This window comes from Oncorhynchus mykiss, chromosome 1, assembly GCF_057628025.1.
Source record: "Oncorhynchus mykiss isolate SJ-2025 chromosome 1, ASM5762802v1, whole genome shotgun sequence".
Taxonomy (NCBI): Eukaryota; Metazoa; Chordata; class Actinopteri; order Salmoniformes; family Salmonidae; genus Oncorhynchus; species Oncorhynchus mykiss.
In genome coordinates, this window is record NC_143022.1 from 1,632,643 (window position 1) to 1,649,902 (window position 17,260).

At 43.7% G+C, this 17,260-nt stretch overlaps 1 protein-coding gene across 1 annotated transcript in view; it reads left to right on the forward strand.

The window, feature by feature from the left end:
- Nucleotides 1-17,260, forward strand: part of gabrb3 (gamma-aminobutyric acid type A receptor subunit beta3) — a 51,744-nt gene that overhangs the window by 12,438 nt on the left and 22,046 nt on the right. Inside the window, exon 4 of the mRNA XM_021608164.3 lies at nucleotides 7,110-7,330. Within this exon, the coding sequence (XP_021463839.3) occupies nucleotides 7,110-7,330 (221 nt within the window). The remainder of the gene's footprint in view (nucleotides 1-7,109; nucleotides 7,331-17,260) is intronic.

The following is a 17,260-nucleotide window of genomic DNA, read 5'->3' on the forward strand; positions in this document are numbered from 1 at the left end:
CAGCTGTGTGTCATCTGCATAGCAGTGAAAGTTAACATTATGTTTTCGAATAACATCCCCAAGAGGTAAAATATATAGTGAAAACAAAAGTGGTCCTAAAACGGAACCTTGAGGAACACCGAAATTTACAGTTGATTTGTCAGAGGACAGACCATTGACAGAGACAAACTGATATCTTTCCGACAGATAAGATCTAAACCAGGCCAGAACTTGTCCGTGTAGACCAATTTGGGTTTCCAATCTCTCCAAAAGAATGTGGTGATCGATGGTATCAAAAGCAGCACTAAGGTCTAGGAGCACGAGGACAGATGCAGAGCCTCGGTCCGATGCCATTAAAATGTCATTTACCACCTTCACAAGTGCCGTCTCAGTGCTATGATGGGGTCTAAAACCAGACTGAAGCATTTCATATACATTGTTTGTCTTCAGGAAGGCAGTGAGTTGTTGCGCAACAGCCTTTTCTAAAATTTTTGAGAGGAATGGAAGATTCGATATAGGCCGATAGTTTTTTATATTTTCTGGGTCAAGGTTTGGCTTTTTCAAGAGAGGCTTTATTACTGCCACTTTTAATGAGTTTGGTACACATCCGGTGGATAGAGAGCCGTTTATTATGTTCAACATAGTAGGGCCAAGCACAGGAAGCAGCTCTTTCAGTAGTTTAGTTGGAATAGGGTCCAGTATGCAGCTTGAAGGTTTAGAGGCCATGATTATTTTCATCATTGTGTCAAGAGATATAGTACTAAAACACTTGAGTGTCTCTCTTGATCCTAGGTCCTGGCAGAGTTGTGCAGACTCAGGACAACTGAGCTTTGAAGGAATACGCAGATTTAAGGAAGAGTCCGTAATTTGCTTTCTAATAATCATAATCTTTTCCTCAAAGAAGTTCATGAATTTATCACTGCTAAAGTGAAAGTCATCCTCTCTTGGGGAATGCTGCTTTTTAGTTAGCTTTGCGACAGTATCAAAAAGGAATTTCGGATTGTTCTTATTTTCCTCAATTAAGTTAGAAAAATAGGATGATCGAGCAGCAGTAAGGGCTCTTCGGTACTGCACAGTACTGTCTTTCCAAGCTAGTCGGAAGACTTCCAGTTTGGTGTGGCGCCATTTCCGTTCCAATTTTCTGGAAGCTTGCTTCAGAGCTCGGGTATTTTCTGTGTACCAGGGAGCTAGTTTCTTATGAGAAATGTTTTTAGTTTTTAGGGGTGCAACTGCATCTAGGGTATTGCGCAAGGTTAAGTTGAGTTCCTCAGTTAGGTGGTTAACTGATTTTTGTCCTCTGGCGTCCTTGGGTAGGCAGAAGGAGTCTGGAAGGACATCAAGGAATCTTTGTGTTGTCTGTGAATTTATAGCACGACTTTTGATGATCCTTGGTTGGGGTCTGAGCAGATTATTTGTTGCAATTGCAAACGTAATAAAATGGTGGTCCGATAGTCCAGGATTATGAGGAAAAACATTAAGATCCACAACATTTATTCCATGGGACAAAACTAGGTCCAGCGTATGACTGTGACAGTGAGTGGGTCCAGAGACATGTTGGACAAAACCCACTGAGTCGATGATGGCTCCGAAAGCCTTTTGGAGTGGGTCTGTGGACTTTTCCATGTGAATATTAAAGTCACCAAAGATTAGAATATTATCCGCTATGACTACAAGGTCCGATAGGAATTCAGGGAACTCAGTGAGGAACGCTGTATATGGCCCAGGAGGCCTGTAAACAGTAGCTATAAAAAGTGATTGAGTAGGCTGCATAGATTTCATGACTAGAAGCTCAAAAGACGAAAACGTCATTTTTTTTTTTGTAAATTGAAATTTGCTATCGTAAATGTTAGCAACACCTCCGCCTTTGCGGGATGCACGGGGGATATGGTCACTAGTGTAGCCAGGAGGTGAGGCCTCATTTAACACAGTAAATTCATCAGGCTTAAGCCAGGTTTCAGTCAGGCCAATCACATCAAGATTATGATCAGTGATTAGTTCATTGACTATAATTGCCTTTGAAGTAAGGGATCTAACATTAAGTAGCCCTATTTTGAGATGTGAGGTATCATGATCTCTTTCAATAATGACAGGAATGGAGGTGGTCTTTATCCTAGTGAGATTTCTAAGGCGAACACCGCCATGTTTAGTTTTGCCCAACCTAGGTCGAGGCACAGACACGGTCTCAATGGTGATAGCTGAGCTGACTACACTGACTGTGCTAGTGGCAGACTCCACTATGCTGGCAGGCTGGCTAACAGCCTGCTGCCTGGCCTGCACCCTATTTCATTGTGGAGCTAGAGGAGTTAGAGCCCTGTCTATGTTGGTAGATAAAATGAGAGCACCCCTCCAGCTAGGATGGAGTCCGTCACTCCTCAGCAGGTCAGGCTTGGTCCTGTTTGTGGGCGAGTCCCAGAAAGAGGGCCAATTATCTACAAATTCTATCTTTTGGGAGGGGCAGAAAACAGTTTTCAACCAGCGATTGAGTTGTGAGACTCTGCTGTAGAGCTCATCACTCCCCCTAACTGGGAGGGGGCCAGAGACAATTACTCGATGCCGACACATCTTTCTAGCTGATTTACACGCAGAAGCTATGTTGCGCTTGGTGATCTCTGACTGTTTCATCCTAACATCGTTGGTGCCGACGTGGATAACAATATCTCTATACTCTCTACACTCGCCAGTTTTAGCTTTAGCCAGCACCATCTTCAGATTAGCCTTAACGTCGGTAGCCCTGCCCCCCGGTAAACAGTGTATGATCGCTGGATGATTCTCAAGTCTAATACTGCGGGTAATGGAGTCGCCAATGACTAGAGTTTTCAATTTGTCAGAGCTAATGGTGGGAAGCTTCGGCGTCTCAGACCCCGTAACGGGAGGAGTAGAGACCAGAGAAGACTCGGCCTCTGACTCCGACCCGCTGCTTAATGGGGAAAACCGGTTGAAAGTTTCTGTCGGCTGAATGAGCGACACCGGTTGAGCGTTCCTACAGCATTTCCTTCCAGAAACCGTGAGAAAGTTGTCCGGCTGCGGGGACTGTGCCAGGGGATTTATACTACTATCTGTACTTACTGGTGGCACAGACGCGGTCTCATCCTTTCCTACACTGAAATTACCCTTGCCTAGCGATTGCGTCTGAAGCTGGGCTTGTAGCACAGCTATCCTCGCCGTAAGGCGAGTACAGCGACTACAATTAGAAGGCATCATGTTAATGTTACTACTTAGCTTCGGCTGTTGGAGGTCCTGACGAATCGTGTCCAGATAAAGCGTCCGGAGTGAAAAAGTTGAGTAGGAAAAAACAAAAATAGTGCACTATGTAGGGAATAGGTTGCCATTTGGGACAGATGATCAGAATGGTTTCTGAATAATTCACAGCCTGACTCTGTTGCTTGATGTGTGGCAGGTTGTTATAACCCTGTCCTAGCCTGCTTCAGGTTGTTATAACCCTGTCCTAGCCTGCTTCAGGTTGTTATAACCCTGTCCTAGCCTGCTATACTATACACCCCCTGCCTGGGTCTATGCTATACTAGACACCCCCTGCCTGGGTCTATGCTATACTAGACACCCCCTGCCTGGGTCTATGCTATACTAGACACCCCCTGCCTGGGTCTATGCTATACTAGACACCCCCTGCCTGGGTCTATGCTATACTAGACACCCCCTGCCTGGGTCTATGCTATACTACTAGACACCCCCTGCCTGGGTCTATGCTATACTAGACACCCCCTGCCTGGGTCTATGCTATACTAGACACCCCCTGCCTGGGTCTATGCTATACTAGACACCCCCTGCCTGGGTCTATGCTATACTAGACACCCCCTGCCTGGGTCTATGCTATACTAGACACCCCCTGCCTGGGTCTATGCTATACTAGACACCCCCTGCCTGGGTCTATGCTATACTAGACACCCCCTGCCTGGGTCTATGCTATACTAGACACCCCCTGCCTGGGTCTATGCTATACTAGACACCCCCTGCCTGGGTCTATGCTATACTAGACACCCCCTGCCTGGGTCTATGCTATACTAGACACCCCCTGCCTGGGTCTATGCTATACTAGACACCCCCTGCCTGCGTCTGTGCTATACTAGACACCCCCTGCCTGGGTCTGTGCTATACTAGACACCCCCTGCCTGGGTCTGTGCTATACTAGACACCCCCTGCCTGGGTCTATGCTATACTAGACACCCCCTGCCTGGGTCTATGCTATACTAGACACCCCCTGCCTGGGTCTATGCTATACTAGACACCCCCTGCCTGGGTCTATGCTATACTAGACACCCCCTGCCTGGGTCTATGCTATACTAGACACCCCCTGCCTGGGTCTATGCTATACTAGACACCCCCTGCCTGGGTCTATGCTATACTAGACACCCCCTGCCTGGGTCTATGCTATACTAGACACCCCCTGCCTGGGTCTATGCTATACTAGACACCCCCTGCTTGGGTCTATGCTATACTACTAGACACCCCCTGCCTGGGTCTATGCTATACTAGACACCCCCTGCCTGGGTCTATGCTATACTAGACACCCCCTGCCTGGGTCTATGCTATACTAGACACCCCCTGCCTGGGTCTATGCTATACTAGACACCCCCTGCCTGGGTCTATGCTATACTAGACACCCCCTGCCTGGGTCTATGCTATACTAGACACCCCCTGCCTGGGTCTATGCTATACTAGACACCCCCTGCCTGGGTCTATGCTATACTAGACACCCCCTGCCTGGGTCTGTGCTTGACAGGTCCCGAATAATGGCTGTGGAGGAGGGGGTCTATACTAGATAGGTCCTGAATAATGGCTGTGGAGGAGGGGGTCTATACTAGACAGGTCCTGAATAATGGCTGTGGAGGAGGGGGTCTATACTAGATAGGTCCTGAATAATGGCTGTGGAGGAGGGGGTCTATACTAGACAGGTCCTGAATAATGGCTGTGGAGGAGGGGGTCTATACTAGACAGGTCCTGAATAATGGCTGCTGAAGGCATGTTGTTGGGAGGAATATAGAGTTGTTTGACACTTCTATAAATATCAACCTGACTACAGGAAATCTATTTCCACTGTCAGACTGTGATGAATATCTCTGTCCGTTGGTTGTCTCTTCTCCTGTGAGGAGAGGAGGAGCCTCCTGAACCTGACGCTAGTGAGAGAGTGTAGTTACCCAATGAAATGACATATTTGGGCGTTCGTTGAAACAATGTAAAATACAGTGTTTTATTTGATACACCTTATCGTAACCTTGCTCTGTCTATATATACAGACGCATACAGTTGGAGTCAAAAGTTTGGACACACTTACTCATTCCTCATGGTTTTTTCTTTATTTTTACTATTTTCTACATTGTGGAATAATAATGAAGACATCAAAACTATGAAATAACACATGGAATCATGTAGTAACCAAAAAATGTTAATCAAAATATATTTTATATTTGAGATTCTTCAAAGTAGCCACCCTTTGCCTTGATGACAGCTTTGCACAAGCTTGGCATTCTCTCAACCAGCTTCATGAGGTAGTCACCTGTAATACATTTCAATTAACATGTGTGCCTAGTTCAAAGTTCATTTGTGGAGTTTCTTTCCTTCTTAATGGGGCCAATCATGTGTGTTGTGACAAGGTAAGGGGGTACACAGAAGATAGCCCTAATTGGTAAAAGACCAAGTCCATATTATGGCAAGAACAACTCAAATAAGCAAATAGAAATGACAGTCTGTCATTACTTTTTAAGACATGAAGGTCAGTCAATCCAATTTCAAGAACTTTGAAAGTTTCTTCAAGTGCAGTCGCAAAAACCATCAAGCGCTATGATGAAACTGGCTCTCATGAGGACCGCCACAGGAAAGGAAGACCCAGAGTTACCTCTGCTGCAGAGGATAAGTTCATTAGAGTTAACTGGCTCTCAGGAGGACCGCCACAGGAAAGGAAGACCCAGAGTTACCTCTGCTGCAGAGGATAAGTTCATTAGAGTTAACTGCACCTCAGATTGCAGCCCAAACAAATGCTTTTCAGAGTTCAAGTAACAGACATTTCAACATCAACTGTTCAGAGGAGACTGTGTGAATCAGGTCTTCATGGTTGAATTGCTGCAAAGAAACCACTACTAAAGGACACCAATAAGAAGAAGAGGCAATGGACATTTGACCGGTTGCAAACATCGTGTCTTTGTGAGAAAGAGTAGGTGAACGGATGATATCTGCATGTGTGGTTTCCACCGTGAAGCATGGAGGAGGAGGTGTGATGGTGCTTTGCTGATGACACTGTCTGTGATTTATTTAGAATTCAAGGAACACTTAACCAGCAGGGCTACCACAGCATTATGAAGCGATACACCATCCCACCTGGTTTTCGCTTACTGGGACTGACATTCGTTTTTTAATAGGACAATGACCCAAAACACACCTCCAGGCTGTGTAAGGTCTATTGACTAAAGAGGAGAGTGATGGAAAGGGGGATACCTAGTCAGTTGTACAACTGAATGCCTTCATCTGAAATTTGTCTTCTGCTTTCAATCCAACCCCTTTGAATCAGAGAGGTGTGGGGGGCTGCCATAATCGACATCCACGTCTTCGACGCCCGGGGAGCAGTGGGTTAACTGCCTTTACTTATGGGCTGAAGGACAGATTTTTACCTTGTCAGCTCGGGAATTTGATCCAGCAACGTTTCGGTGACTGGCCCAACGCTCTAACCACTAGGCTACCTGCCGCCCTGCATCAGATGACCTGGCCTCCACAATCATTCGACCTTAACCCAATTGTGATGGCTCGGGATGAGTTGGACAGCAGAGTGAAGGAAAAGCAGCCAACAAGTTGTTAGCATATGTGGGAACTCCTTCAGACTGTTGGAAAAGCATTCCTCATGAAGCTGGTTGAGAGAATGCCAAGAGTGTGCAAAGTTGTCATCACGGCAAATGGTGGCTACTTTTTTTTAAAGAATCTCAAATATAAAATATATTTGGATTTGTTCAAAACTTTTTTGCCTACTACAAGATTCCATATGTGTTATTTCATAGTTTTGACATTTTCAATATTATTCTACAATAAAGAAAAACCCTTGAATGAGTTGTTGTATCCAAACGTTTGACTGGTTCTGTAGGTGGGAAACCATGATACGACTGCTCTAATTCTCTGTGCGTCTCCAGGACTACACGTTGACCATGTACTTCCAGCAGTACTGGAGGGACAAGAGGCTGGCGTACGCTGGGATCCCCCTCAACCTGACGCTGGATAACCGGGTCGCTGACCAGCTCTGGGTCCCCGACACCTACTTCCTCAATGATAAGAAGTCCTTTGTGCATGGGGTCACCGTGAAGAACCGTATGATCCGACTGCATCCGGACGGCACCGTGCTCTACGGACTGAGGTTAGTACTGTCTCTCCACACATACAGTGCCTTGCGAAAGTATTCGGCCCCCTTGAACTTTGCGACCTTTTGACACATTTCAGGCTTCAAACATAAATATATAAAACTGTATTTTTTTGTGAAGAATCAACAACAAGTGGGACACAATCATGAAGTGGAACGACATTTATTGGATATTTCAAACTTTTTTAACAAATCAAAAACTGAAAAATTGGGCGTGCAAAATTATTCAGCCCCCTTAAGTTAATACTTTGTAGCGCCACCTTTTGCTGCGATTACAGCTGTAAGTCGCTTGGGGTATGTCTCTATCAGTTTTGCACATCGAAGACTGACATTTTTTCCCATTCCTCCTTGCAAAACAGCTCGAGCTCAGTGAGGTTGGATGGAGAGCATTTGTGAACTGCAGTTTTCAGTTCTTTCCACAGATTCTCGATTGGATTCAGGTCTGGACTTTGACTTGGTCATTCTAACACCTGGATATGTTTATTTTTGAACCATTCCATTGTAGATTTTGCTTTATGTTTTGGATCATTGTCTTGTTGGAAGACAAATCTCCGGCCCAGTCTCAGGTCTTTTGCAGACTCCATCAGGTATTCTTCCAGAATGGTCCTGTATTTGGCTCCATCCATCTTCCCATCAATTTTAACCATCTTCCCTGTCCCTGCTGAAGAAAAGCAGGCCCAAACCATGATGCTGCCACCACCATGTTTGACAGTGGGGATGGTGTGTTCAGCTGTGTTGCTTTTACGCCAAACATAACGTTTTGCATTGTTGCCAAAAAGTTCAATTTTGGTTTCATCTGACCAGAGCACCTTCTTCCACATGTTTGGTGTGTCTCCCAGGTGGCTTGTGGCAAACTTTAAACGACACTTTTTATGGATATCTTTAAGAAATGGCTTTCTTCTTGCCACTCTTCCATAAAGGCCAGATTTGTGCAATATACAATTGTGCAATTGTTGTCCTATGGACAGTCTCCCACCTCAGCTGTAGATCTCTGCAGTTCATCCAGAGTGATCATGGGCCTCTTGGCTGCATCTCTGATCAGTCTTCTCCTTGTATGAGCTGAAAGTTTAGAGGGACGGCCAGGTCTTGGTAGATTTGCAGTGGTCTGATACTCCTTCCATTTCAATATTATCGCTTGCACAGTGCTCCTTGGGATGTTTAAAGCTTGGGAAATCTTTTTGTATCCAAATCCGGCTTTAAACTTCTTCACAACAGTATCTCGGACCTGCCTGGTGTGTTCCTTGTTCTTCATGATGCTCTCTGCGCTCTGAGACTATCACAGTGCAGGTGCATTTATATGGAGACTTGATTACACACAGGTGGATTGTATTTATCATCATTAGTCATTTAGGTCAACATTGGATCATTCAGAGATCCTCACTGAACTTCTGGAGAGAGTTTGCTGCACTGAAAGTAAAGGGGCTGAATAATTTTGTACGCCCAATTTTTCAGTTTTTGATTTGTTAAAAAAGTTTGAAATATCCAATAAATGTCGTTCCACTTCATGATTGTGTCCCACTTGTTGTTGATTCTTCACAAAAAAATACAGTTTTATATCTTTATGTTTGAAGCCTGAAATGTGGCAAAAGGTCGCAAAGTTCAAGGGGGCCGAATACTTTCGCAAGGCACTGTATGTCCCAGTATATTATATATGGTATATGTAGCAGTATATTATATATGGTATATGTAGCAGTATATTGTACATGTAGCAGTATATTATATATGTTATATGTAGCAGTATATTGTATATGTAGCACTATATGCAGCAGTATATTATAAATGGTATATGTAGCAGTATATTGTATATGTAGCAGTATATTATAAATGGTATATGTAGCAGTATATTATATATGGTATATGTAGCAGTATATTATAAATGGTATATGTAGCAGTATATTGTATATGTAGCAGTATATTATAAATGGTATATGTAGCAGTATATTATATATGTTATATGTAGCAGTATATTGTATATGTAGCAGTATATTATATATGGTATATGTAGCAGTATATTGTATATGTAGCAGTATATTATATATGGTATATGTATATGTATCAGTATATTATATATGTTATATGTAGCAGTATATTATATGTTATATGTAGCAGTATATTATATATGTTCCATGTTATATGTAGCAGTATATTGTATATGTAGCAGTATATTGTATATGGTATATGTAGCAGTATATTATATATGGTATATGTATATGTATCAGTATATTATATATGTTATATGTAGCAGTATATTATATGTTATATGTAGCACTATATTGTATATGTTCCATGTTATATGTAGCATTATATTATATATGTTATATGTAGCAGTATATTGTATATGTAGCAGTATATTATATATGGTATATGTAGCAGTATATTGTATATGTAGCAGTATATTATATATGGTATATGTATATGTATCAGTATATTATATATGTTATATGTAGCACTATATTATATATGTTATATGTAGCAGTATATTATATATGTTCCATGTTATATGTAGCAGTATATTGTATATGTAGCAGTATATTGTATATGGTATATGTAGCAGTATATTGTATATGTAGCAGTATATTATAAATGGTATATGAATCAGTATATTATATATGTTATATGTAGCAGTATATCGTATATGTAGCAGTATATTGTATATGGTATATGTAGCAGTATATTATAAATGGTATATGAATCAGTATATTATAAATGGTATATGTAGCAGTATATCGTATATGTAGCAGTATATTATATATGGTATATGTAGCAGTATATTGTATATGTTCCATGTTATATGTAGCAGTATATGTAGCAGTATATTATATATGGTATATGTAGCAGTATATTATATATGGTATATGTAGCAGTATATTATATATGTTATATGTAGCAGTATATTATATATGTTCCATGTTATATGTAGCAGTATATTGTATATGTAGCAGTATTCTGTATATGGTATATGTAGCACTATATGTAGCAGTATATTATATATGGTATATGTAGCAGTATATTATATATGTTATATGTAGCAGTATATTGTATATGTAGCAGTATATTGTATATGGTATATGTAGCACTATATGTAGCAGTATATTATAAATGGTATATGTATCAGTATATTATATATGTTATATGTAGCAGTATATTGTATATGTTCGATGTCATATGTAGCAGTATATTATATATGGTATATGTAGCAGTATATTGTATATGTATCAGTATATTATATATGTTATATGTAGCAGTATATTGTATATGTTCGATGTTATATGTAGCAGTATATTATATATGGTATATGTAGCAGTATATTGTATATGTAGCAGTATATTATATATTGTATATTGTATATGTAGCAGTATATTCTATATGGTATATGTAGCAGTATATTGTATATGTAGCAGTATATTATATATGGTACATGTAGCAGTATACGGTATATGTAGCAGTATATTGTATCAGTATATTATATATGTTATATGTAGCAGTATATTATATATGTTATATGTAGCAGTATATTGTATATGTAGCAGTATATTATATATGTTATATGTAGCAGTATATTGTATATGTTATATGTAGCAGTATATTGTATATGTTATATGTAGCAGTATATTGTATATGTAGCAGTATATTATATATGTTATATGTAGCAGTATATTGTATATGTAGCAGTATATTATATATGTTATATGTAGCAGTATATTGTATATGTTATATGTAGCAGTATATTGTATATGTTATATGTAGCAGTATATTATATATGTTATATGTAGCAGTATATTGTATATGTAGCAGTATATTATATATGTTATATGTAGCAGTATATTGTATATGTTATATGTAGCAGTATATTAATAATGTTATATGTAGCAGTATAATATATATGTTATATGTAGCAGTATATTGTATATGTTATATGTAGCAGTATATTATATATGGTATATGTAGCAGTATATTATATGTAGCAGTATATTATATATGGTATATGTAGCAGTATATTATATATGTTATATGTAGCAGTATATTGTATATGTAGCAGTATATTGTATATGTAGCAGTATATTATATATGGTAAATGTAGCAGTATATTATATATATGTTATATGTAGCAGTATATTATATATATGTTATATGTAGCAGTATATTATATATGGTATATGTAGCAGTATATTATATATATGTTATATGTAGCAGTATATTTTATATATATGTTATATGTAGCAGTATATTGTATATGTTATATGTAGCAGTATATTATATATATGTTATATGTAGCAGTATATTATATATGGTATATGTAGCAGTATATTTTATATATATGTTATATGTAGCAGTATATTATATATATGTTATATGTAGCAGTATATTATATATGGTATATGTAGCAGTATATTTTATATATATGTTATATGTAGCAGTATATTATATATGGTATATGTAGCAGTATATTATATATATGTTATATGTAGCAGTATATTTTATATATATGTTATATGTAGCAGTATATTATATATGGTATATGTAGCAGTATATTATATATATGTTATATGTAGCAGTATATTTTATATATATGTTATATGTAGCAGTATATTGTATATGTTATATGTAGCAGTATATTATATATATGTTGTAAGTAGCCGTATATTATATATGTTGCAGTATATTGCAGTGAATATAGTGCAATATAATAAATAGTGTACTCAGGTTCTCCCTTAGTTAAAGAGGCACAGACCTGTTACACTTTTTTAAGTAAAAATGTTTTTTTACTGATGAAGAGGCAAAGTGCAATCACTTGGTCTGTATAGTAGCAGACCAGAATTACATAATTTAGGAAGAGTGCTTAATGTGAAGACGTGGATGTCGATTATGGCAGCCCCCCCCCCCCCCCCCCCCCCCCCACCTCTCTGATTCAGAGGGGTTGGGTTAAATGCAGAAGACACACCTCTCTGATTCAGAGGGGTTGGGTTAAATGCAGAAGACACACCTCTCTGATTCAGAGGGGTTGGGTTAAATGCAGAAGACACATTTCAGTTGAAGGCATTCAGTTGTACAACTGACTAGATATCCCCCTTTTCCCTTTTCCTATCAGTAGCTTGTATTAGCAATAGGCCATCGGATGCATCATGGCATCCCAACAGAGTACTAACAACTCAGGAAGAGAAGAGATCAACCTATCCAGGAAGGAAGAGACGGATCTGATTTAATGGATAGCGGAAGAGAGGATTTGCTGGTCTGTTAGGAGGCCGTTAATGGAGAAATGCTCATGTGTTTTCCTGGTAAAGTGGTCGTATTGTTACATTCAGAGACTCACACACATCTCTCCGTCCTGGACATCTAACTGATGCAGGAAGCCATTTTGGGATGCCCCTCAGGGTGTGTTCCAAATGGAACTCTATTTCCTGTATAGTACACTACTTTTGACCAAAGCACCATGCGGGCCCCGGCCAAAAGTAGTGTACTACTTAGGAAATAGGGGGTCATTCGGGACACAGTCGGGGAGCCTCTCAGACCGAGGCTAAACCACCACAGTCGGGGAGCCTCTCAGACCGAGGCTAAACCACCACGGTCTGGGAGCCTCTCAGACCGAGGCTAAACCACCACGGTCGGGGAGTCTCTCAGACCGAGGCTAAACCACCACAGTCGGGGAGCCTCTCAGACCGAGGCTAAACCACCACAGTCGGGGAGCCTCTCAGACCGAGGCTAAACCACCACAGTCGGGGAGCCTCTCAGACCGAGGCTAAACCACCACAGTCGGGGAGCCTCTCAGACCGAGGCTAAACCACCACAGTCGGGGAGCCTCTCAGACCGAGGCTAAACCACCACAGTCGAGGAGCCTCTCAGACCGAGGCTAAACCACCACGGTCGGGGAGCCTCTCAGACCGAGGCTAAACCACCACAGATATGTAATCTCAGAATATCCAGTGTTTTAGAGGTAGGCCATCTGATAAAGCCATTCAGGATCAGTTTAGATAGGAATATCTGGGTTCCTAGTCTCTGCCCCGTTTAGTGAACCTAGTCTCTGCCCCGTTTAGTGAACCTAGTCTCTGCCCCGTTTAGTGAACCTAGTCTCTGCCCCGTTTAGTGAACCTAGTCTCTGCCCCGTTTAGTGAACCTAGTCTCTGCCCCGTTTAGTGACAGGCAGTGTGTTGGTTCATTGAGACCAGGCCACGTCGGACCAGACAGGCAGTGTGTTGGCTCATTGAGACCAGGCCACATCGGACCAGACAGGCAGTGTGTTGGTTCATTGAGACCAGGCCACATCGGACCAGACAGGCAGTGTGTTGGCTCATTGAGACCAGGCCACATCGGACCAGACAGGCAGTGTGTTGGCTCATTGAGACCAGGCCACGTCGGACCAGACAGGCAGTGTGTTGGTTCATTGAGACCAGGCCACGTCGGACCAGACAGGCAGTGTGTTGGTTCATTTCAACAGGCCACATCGGACCAGACAGGCAGTGTGTTGGTTCATTTCAACAGGCCACATCGGACCAGACAGGCAGTGTTTTGGCTCATTGAGACCAGGCCACATCGGACCAGACAGACAGTGTGTTGGTTCATTGAGACCAGGCCACGTCGGACCAGACAGGCAGTGTGTTGGTTCATTTAAACAGTCCACATCGGACCAGACAGGCAGTGTGTTGGTTCATTTAAACAGGCCACATCGGACCAGACAGGCAGTGTGTTGGTTCATTGAGACCAGGCCACATCGGACCAGACAGGCAGTGTTTTGGTTCATTGAGACCAGGCCACATCGGACCAGACAGGCAGTGTTTTGGCTCATTTAAACAGGCCACATCGGACCAGACAGACAGTGTGTTGGTTCATTGAGACCAGGCCACATCGGACCAGACAGGCAGTGTGTTGGCTCATTTAAACAGGCCACATCGGACCAGACAGACAGTGTGTTGGCTCATTGAGACCAGGCCACATCGGACCAGACAGGCAGTGTGTTGGTTCATTGAGACCAGGCCACATCGGACCAGACAGGCAGTGTGTTGGCTCATTGAGACCAGTCCACATCGGACCAGACAGGCAGTGTGTTGGCTCATTGAGACCAGGCCACATCGGACCAGACAGGCAGTGTGTTGGCTCATTGAGACCAGGCCACGTCGGACCAGACAGGCAGTGTGTTGGTTCATTTCAACAGGCCACATCGGACCAGACAGGCAGTGTGTTGGTTCATTTCAACAGGCCACATCGGACCAGACAGGCAGTGTGTTGGTTCATTTCAACAGGCCACATCGGACCAGACAGGCAGTGTGTTGGCTCATTGAGACCAGGCCACATCGGACCAGACAGGCAGTGTGTTGGCTCATTGAGACCAGGCCACATCGGACCAGACAGGCAGTGTGTTGGCTCATTGAGACCAGGCCACATCGGACCAGACAGGCAGTGTTTTGGCTCATTGAGACCAGGCCACATCGGACCAGACAGGCAGTGTGTTGGCTCATTGAGACCAGTCCACATCGGACCAGACAGACAGTGTGTTGGTTCATTGAGACCAGTCCACATCGAACCAGACAGACAGTGTGTTGGTTCATTGAGACCAGTCCACATCGAACCAGACAGACAGTGTGTTGGTTCATTGAGACCAGGCCACATCGGACCAGACAGGCAGTGTGTTGGTTCATTGAGACCAGTCCACATCGGACCAGACAGGCAGTGTTTTGGCTCATTGAGACCAGGCCACATCGGACCAGACAGGCAGTGTGTTGGTTCATTGAGACCAGGCCACATCGGACCAGACAGGCAGTGTTTTGGTTCATTGAGACCAGGCCACATCGGACCAGACAGACAGTGTTTTGGCTCATTGAGACCAGGCCACATCGGACCAGACAGGCAGTGTGCTGGCTCATTGAGACCAGGCCACATCGGACCAGACAGGCAGTGTGTTGGTTCATTGAGACCAGGCCACATCGGACCAGACAGGCAGCGTGTTGGTTCATTGAGACCAGTCCACATCGGACCAGACAGGCAGCGTGTTGGTTCATTGAGACCAGGCCACATCGGACCAGACAGACAGTGTGTTGGCTCATTTAAACAGGCCACGTCGGACCAGACAGGCAGTGTGTTGGTTCATTGAGACCAGGCCACATCGGACCAGACAGGCAGTGTGTTGGCTCATTGAGACCAGGCCACATCGGACCAGACAGGCAGTGTTTTGGCTCATTGAGACCAGGCCACATCGGACCAGACAGGCAGTGTGTTGGTTCATTGAGACCAGGCCACATCGGACCAGACAGGCAGTGTTTTGGCTCATTGAGAACAGGCCACATCGGACCAGACAGGCAGTGTGTTGGTTCATTTCAACAGGCCACATCGGACCAGACAGACAGTGTGTTGGCTCATTTAAACAGGCCACGTCGGACCAGACAGGCAGTGTGTTGGTTCATTGAGACCAGGCCACATTGGACCAGACAGGCAGTGTGTTGGCTCATTGAGACCAGGCCACATCGGACCAGACAGGCAGTGTTTTGGCTCATTGAGACCAGGCCACATCGGACCAGACAGGCAGTGTGTTGGTTCATTGAGACCAGGCCACATCGGACCAGACAGGCAGTGTTTTGGCTCATTGAGAACAGGCCACATCGGACCAGACAGGCAGTGTGTTGGTTCATTTCAACAGGCCACATCGGACCAGACAGGCAGTGTGTTGGTTCATTTCAACAGTCCACATCGGACCAGACAGGCAGTGTTTTGGCTCATTGAGACCAGGCCACATCGGACCAGACAGGCAGTGTTTTGGCTCATTTAAACAGGCCACATCGGACCAGACAGGCAGTGTTTTGGTTCATTGAGACCAGGCCACATCGGACCAGACAGGCAGTGTGTTGGCTCATTGAGACCAGGCCACATCGGACCAGACAGGCAGTGTGTTGGTTCATTGAGACCAGGCCACATCGGACCAGACAGGCAGTGTGTTGGTTCATTTAAACAGGCCACATCGGACCAGACGGGCAGTGTTTTGGATCATTGAGACCAGGCCACATCGGACCAGACGGGCAGTGTTTTGGCTCATTGAGACCAGGCCACATCGGACCAGACAGGCAGTGTGTTGGTTCATTGAGACCAGGCCACATCGGACCAGACAGGCAGTGTGTTGGTTCATTTAAACAGGCCACATCGGACCAGACGGGCAGTGTTTTGGATCATTGAGACCAGGCCACATCGGACCAGACAGGCAGTGTTTTGGCTCATTGAGACCAGGCCACATCGGACCAGACAGGCAGTGTGTTGGTTCATTGAGACCAGGCCACATCGGACCAGACAGGCAGTGTTTTGGCTCATTGAGAACAGGCCACATCGGACCAGACAGGCAGTGTGTTGGTTCATTTCAACAGGCCACATCGGACCAGACAGACAGTGTGTTGGCTCATTTAAACAGGCCACGTCGGACCAGACAGGCAGTGTGTTGGTTCATTGAGACCAGGCCACATTGGACCAGACAGGCAGTGTGTTGGCTCATTGAGACCAGGCCACATCGGACCAGACAGGCAGTGTTTTGGCTCATTGAGACCAGGCCACATCGGACCAGACAGGCAGTGTGTTGGTTCATTGAGACCAGGCCACATCGGACCAGACAGGCAGTGTTTTGGCTCATTGAGAACAGGCCACATCGGACCAGACAGGCAGTGTGTTGGTTCATTTCAACAGGCCACATCGGACCAGACAGGCAGTGTGTTGGTTCATTTCAACAGTCCACATCGGACCAGACAGGCAGTGTTTTGGCTCATTGAGACCAGGCCACATCGGACCAGACAGGCAGTGTTTTGGCTCATTTAAACAGGCCACATCGGACCAGACAGGCAGTGTTTTGGTTCATTGAGACCAGGCCACATCGGACCAGACAGGCAGTGTGTTGGCTCATTGAGACCAGGCCACATCGGACCAGACAGGCAGTGTGTTGGTTCATTGAGACCAGGCCAC